At 74.6% G+C, this 5,739-nt stretch overlaps 1 protein-coding gene across 6 annotated transcripts in view; it reads left to right on the top strand.

Annotated features, from left to right (window-relative positions):
• The first annotated feature begins 513 nt into the window (after window positions 1-513).
• Window positions 514-5,739, top strand: part of LOC139279794 (AT-rich interactive domain-containing protein 1A-like) — a 118,826-nt gene continuing 113,600 nt past the window's right edge. For all 6 annotated transcript variants that reach the window (XM_070899023.1, XM_070899020.1, XM_070899022.1 and 3 more), the window contains exon 1: window positions 514-1,860. In XM_070899023.1, the coding sequence (XP_070755124.1) occupies window positions 853-1,860 (1,008 nt within the window). In that variant the 5' untranslated portion in view covers window positions 514-852. The remainder of the gene's footprint in view (window positions 1,861-5,739) is intronic.

The raw sequence follows: 5,739 nt of genomic DNA, 5'->3' as shown, positions 1-5,739 counted from the left end.
GGATGCGCAATAAATGCTGGCGATGCCCACATCTTGTGAATAAAGAAAAAGGTTGCTCGCCTGGGGGAAATGCGGCTCATTGTCGGGAGATAGAGGCTCAGTGTTGGGGAGTGTGGGACTCGGTGTCGGGGGAGGGGAAAGTGGAGTGGTGTCAGGGAGGGAAGAGTGGGACTCGGTGTTGGGGGAGGGGAGAGTGGAGCTCTGTGTCGTGGGAGGGGAGAATGGGGCTCGTGTCGGGGGAGGGGAGAGTGGGGCTTGATGTCGGGGGAGGGGAGAGTGGGGCTCGGTGTCGGGGGAGGGGAGAGTGGAGCTCGGTGTCGGGGGAGAGTGGGAGGATGGAGGCCCCCTTGCCTGGGATTGACAGGAGATGAAGCCCCTCCCCCGGGCCGAGGCCCCGCCCCCAGACTGTCCCCTCCCCCAGATTGTCCCCTCCCCCTCAGGCCGGGCTCCGCTCCCCTCCCCACCCCCTCCCGCTCCCGCTCCGCTCCGGGTTTTGCCGCCGCCCCCCACACAACATGGCTAGTAGTTCTGTCAGACCGCGTGTTGCGCTGGGCCCGAGGCTCCGTTAGACGGGCTCGGGCTGCCGTGCTCACCCACACCCAGCCATGCGGAGCGGCACCGACAACGGCACCGGCAGCGCGGCCGTCTGAGCGCCACCGCCCAGGGCGAGCCAGGCAGCCAGGCAGCCGAGAGTCAACGAGTCGGCCGGGCGGGGACAGCGAGCGGCCGGGAGTGGGAGTGGGGGTCGGGGCCGCCGAGCGGAGCCGAGCCGAGCCGGGCACGGGAGGGAGCGACACACCGAGAGCGAGTGAGGCGAGGCGGGCGGGGGGATCGCGCGGGGCGGCGGGCAGCATGGCCGCTCCGGTCAGCGCCCTCAGAGACACCGACATGAGCCAGGCCAAGGCCGGGGACCTGGCGGCGCTGAAGCCGGGGACTGGGCCCGGCCCCACCGCCGAGCAGGAGCATCACCTGCCGGGCAACGGCTCGGAGCCCGGCGGCGCCGCCGCCGCCAGGGACACCTTCAGTAACCACCGGCTGAGTGCGGCTCCGGGGCCCGGCGAGCACAGCGACGAGGACAGCGGCCACCCGCCGCACGGCGAGCCGGACGGGGCCTCCTCCTCGGAGCAGAGTAACGGCGGAGCGGGGTCCGGGGAACCAGAGCCCGGCCGAACTGCCGCCGCCGCCAGCCTGGGCCTCCTGAGCGGCGACCAGCGTTTCGACCATTCCAGCAACAGCGGCGGCGGGCCCATGGCCAACGCGAACCCGGGGCCCAGTCCCGGCCCGGCCGCCGTGCCGCCCGCCGGCTACGGTTACAATCATTACCGGGGCCCGTTCCACCAACATGGCGGACAACAAAGCCCCGGCATGGGGGCTGCGCTGCAGCCCGGCGGCCTCGACTCCTTCCAGCCCAACTCACACGAGGCCTTCGCCGGCCACTACAACAACTACACCGCGGCTTATCCGGCGGCCCGCAGCGGCTACACCAACCAAGGCTATGGCCTCAACTCGCCGCGGGCCGGGGCGGCCGGGCCCAAGGCCTCGGCCTCGAGTATGACCGCGACTTTCCAGCGCTTCGGCGGGCAGCAGTCGGCGCCTGGCCCCGGCCTCCAGCAGCAACAACAGCCGCAGACTGCTTCTAGTACCCCGACCCTCAATCAGCTGCTCACCTCCCCGAGCGGGGCCCGGGCCTTCACTAACTATAACCAGGCCCACCAGGACTACAACAGCAGCCAGGAACTGGCCAAGGGAGGCGAGCTGGGCGCCCAGTACCCCAGCCCGGGCTGGGCAGCAGCGCAACAAAGGAGCCACCATCCGCCCATCAGCCCCGGCAGCAGCGGGCAGCCCCTGCCCAGGACTCAGGTAAAAAGAAAAATAACCATCAGTTAACTAGTGTAACCGGGGAGGAAAGTGGTAGTGGCAGTGCTCGTTAATGTTAATGTTGTGTGTGTGAGGAAGACCGGGCCCTGCTTGTGCTTCTCTCTCAGTACAAAGAATACGTTCTAAAATGGCCGGCTTTGTGCGAGCGGAGCAGCAACTCTCGGTATAAATTATGTAAAGTGAGGCCCCAACCCAAACAGGAGCGGCATTCCCCTGCCCACCACCTTACCTCCCCCCCCCTCCTTTCCTCCCCCCCTCCCCCCCCCTTTCCTCCCCCCCCCTCCCCCCCTCTTTCCTCCCCCCCCGCTCCCCCCCTCTTTCCTCCCCCCCTCCCCCTCCCTCCCCCCTCCCCCTCCCCTTCCCCCTCCCTTTCCCCCGTCTCCCTTTCCCCCTCCCCCCGTCTCCCCGTTCCCCTCTCCCCATCCCCCTCCCCCCGTTCCCCCCGTCTCCCCGTTCCCCCTCCCCCCGTCTCCCCGTCTCCCCGTCTCCCCGTTCCCCCTCCCCCGTCTCCCCGTCCCCCCTCCCCCCGTCCCCCGTTCCCCCCGTCTCCCCGTTCCCCCTCCCCCCGTCTCCCCGTTCCCCCTCCCCCCCGTCTCCCCGTTCCCCCTCCCCCCCGTCTCCCCGTTCCCCCTCCCCCCCCGTTCCCCCTCCCCCCCGTCTCCCCGTCCCCCCCGTCTCCCCGTTCCCCCTCCCCCCGTCTCCCCGTTCCCCCTCCCCGTCTCCCCGTTCCCCCTCCCCCCGTCTCCCCGTTCCCCCTCCCCCCGTCTCCCCGTTCCCCCTCCCCCCGTCTCCCCGTTCCCCCTCCCCCCGTCTCCCCGTTCCCCCTCCCCCCGTCTCCCCGTTCCCCCTCCCCCCGTCTCCCCGTTCCCCCTCCCCCCGTCTCCCCGTTCCCCCTCCCCCCGTCTCCCCGTTCCCCCTCCCCCCGTCTCCCCGTTCCCCCTCCCCCCGTCTCCCCGTTCCCCCTCCCCCCGTCTCCCCGTTCCCCCTCCCCCCGTCTCCCCGTTCCCCCTCCCCCCGTCTCCCCGTTCCCCCTCCCCCCGTCTCCCCGTTCCCCCTCCCCCCGTCTCCCCGTTCCCCCTCCCCCCGTCTCCCCGTTCCCCCTCCCCCCGTCTCCCCGTTCCCCCTCCCCCCGTCTCCCCGTTCCCCCTCCCCCCGTCTCCCCGTTCCCCCTCCCCCCGTTCTCCCCGTTCCCCCTCCCCCCGTCTCCCCGTTCCCCCTCCCCCCGTCTCCCCGTTCCCCCTCCCCCCGTTCCCCCGCCTCCCCGTCCCCCCGTTTCCCCGTCTCCCCGTTCCCCCCCGTCTCCCCGTTCCCCCCCGTCTCCCCGTTCCCCCCCGTCTCCCCGTTCCCCCCCGTCTCCCCGTTCCCCCCCGTCTCCCCGTTCCCCCCCGTCTCCCCGTTCCCCCCCGTCTCCCCGTTCCCCCCGTCTCCCCGTTCCCCCCGTCTCCCCGTTCCCCCCCGTCTCCCCGTTCCCCCCCGTCTCCCCGTTCCCCCCCGTCTCCCCGTTCCCCCCCGTCTCCCCGTTCCCCCCCGTCTCCCCGTTCCCCCCCGTCTCCCCGTTCCCCCCCGTCTCCCCGTTCCCCCCCGTCTCCCCGTTCCCCCCCGTCTCCCCGTTCCCCCCCGTCTCCCCGTTCCCCCCCGTCTCCCCGTTCCCCCCCGTCTCCCCGTTCCCCCCCCGTCTCCCCGTTCCCCCCCGTCTCCCCGTTCCCCCCCGTCTCCCCGTTCCCCCCCGTCTCCCCGTCTCCCCCTCCCCCGTCTCCCCTCCCCCCGTTCCCCCTCCCCCCGTCTCCCCGTTCCCCCTATCCCCGTCTCCCCGTTCCCCCTCCCCCCCGTCTCCCCGTTCCCCCTCCCCCCCGTCTCCCCGTTCCCCCTCCCCCCCGTCTCCCCGTTCCCCCTCCCCCCGTCTCCCCGTTCCCCCTCCCCCCGTCTCCCCGTTCCCCCTCCCCCCGTCTCCCCGTTCCCCCTCCCCCCGTCTCCCCGTTCCCCCTCCCCCCGTCTCCCCGTTCCCCCTCCCCCCGTCTCCCCGTTCCCCCTCCCCCCGTCTCCCCGTTCCCCCTCCCCCTGTCTCCCCGTTCCCCCTCCCCCCGTCTCCCCGTTCCCCCTCCCCCCGTCTCCCCGTTCCCCCTCCCCCCGTCTCCCCGTTCCCCCTCCCCCCGTCTCCCCGTTCCCCCTCCCCCCGTCTCCCCGTTCCCCCTCCCCCCGTCTCCCCGTTCCCCCTCCCCCCGTCTCCCCGTTCCCCCTCCCCCCGTCTCCCCGTTCCCCCTCCCCCCGTCTCCCCGTTCCCCCTCCCCCCGTTCCCCCTCCCCCGTCTCCCCGTTCCCCCTCCCCCGTCTCCCCGTTCCCCCTCCTCCCCGTTCCCCCTCCCCCCTCCCTCCCCGTTCCCCCTCCCCCCCGTCTCCCCGTTCCCCCTCCCCCCCGTCTCCCCGTTCCCCCTCCCCCCCCGTTCCCCCTCCCCCCCGTCTCCCCGTTCCCCCTCCCCCCGTCTCCCCGTTCCCCCTCCCCCGTTCACCCTCCCCCCCGTCTCCCCGCTCCCCCTCCCCCCCGTCTCCCCGTCTCCCCGTTCCCCGTATCCCCGTTCCCCCTCCCCCGTCTCTCCGTTCCCCCTCCCCCCGTCTCTCCGTTCCCCCTCCCCCCGTCTCCCCGTTCCCCCTCCCCCCGTCTCCCCGTTCCACCTCCCCCCGTCTCCCCGTTCCCCCTCCCCCCGTCTCCCCGTTCCCCCTCCCCCCGTCTCCCCGTTCCCCCTCCCCCCGTCTCCCCGTTCCCCTCCCCCGTCTCCCCCCTCCCCCCCGTCTCCCCGTTCCCCCTCCCCCCGTCTCCCCGTTCCCCCTCCCCCCGTCTCCCCGTTCCCCCTCCCCCCGTCTCCCCGTTCCCCCTCCCCCCGTCTCCCCGTTCCCCGTCTCCCCGTTCCCCCTCCCCCCGTCTCCCCGTTCCCCCTCCCCCCGTCTCCCCGTTCCCCCTCCCCCCGTCTCCCCGTTCCCCCTCCCCCCGTCTCCCCGTTCCCCCTCCCCCCGTCTCCCCGTTCCCCCACCCCCGTCTCCCCGTTCCCCCACCCCCGTCTCCCCGTTCCCCCTCCCCCCGTTCCCCCTCCCCCCGTTCCCCCTCCCCCCGTTCCCCCTCCCCCCGTTCCCCCTCCCCCCGTTCCCCCTCCCCCCGTTCCCCCTCCCCCCGTTCCCCCTCCCCCCGTTCCCCCTCCCCCCGTTCCCCCTCCCCCCGTTCCCCCTCCCCCCGTTCCCCCTCCCCCCGTTCCCCCTCCCCCCGTTCCCCCTCCCCCCGTTCCCCCTCCCCCCGTTCCCCCTCCCCCCTCCCCCCCGTTCCCCCTCCCCCCTCCCCCCGTTCCCCCTCCCCCCGTTCCCCCTCCCCCTTCCCCCCTCCCCCCGCCTCCCCCTCCCCCCGCCTCCCCCTCCCCCGCGTCCCCCCCCCACCTCCGCGTCCCCCCCTCCCCCCGTCTCACCGTCCCCCCTCCCCCCGCCGCCCCGTCTCCCCGTCCCCCCCCCTCTCCCCGTTCCCCCTCTCCCCGTTCCCCCCTCTCACCGTCTCCCCCCTCCCCCCGTCTCACCGTCTCCCCGTTCCCCCCTCCCCTCGTCTCACCGTCCCCCCTCCCCGCGCTCCCCGCATCCCCCCCGTCTCCGCGCCCTCTGTCTCTGCCTCCTCCCACCCCCCCAGTCTCCGCGCCTCCTCCGCGTCCCCCCCCTCCGTCTCCGCGGCACCCCCTCGTCTCCGCATACCTCCCCGCCTCCGCCTGTCTCCGCACCCCACCCCCCCCCCCCCCCGTCTCTGCGTCCCCCCCCCCTGTCTCCGCATCGTCACCGCCACCCCCCCCCTCCGGGTTCCCCCCCACCACCTGCGGGTTCTCCCCCCGCCCCC

Source organism: Pristiophorus japonicus, chromosome 14 (genome assembly GCF_044704955.1).
Source record: "Pristiophorus japonicus isolate sPriJap1 chromosome 14, sPriJap1.hap1, whole genome shotgun sequence".
Taxonomy (NCBI): domain Eukaryota; kingdom Metazoa; phylum Chordata; class Chondrichthyes; family Pristiophoridae; genus Pristiophorus; species Pristiophorus japonicus.
The sequence above is the reverse complement of the archived record's forward strand: the minus strand, read 5'-3'. Positions and strand labels throughout refer to the sequence as shown.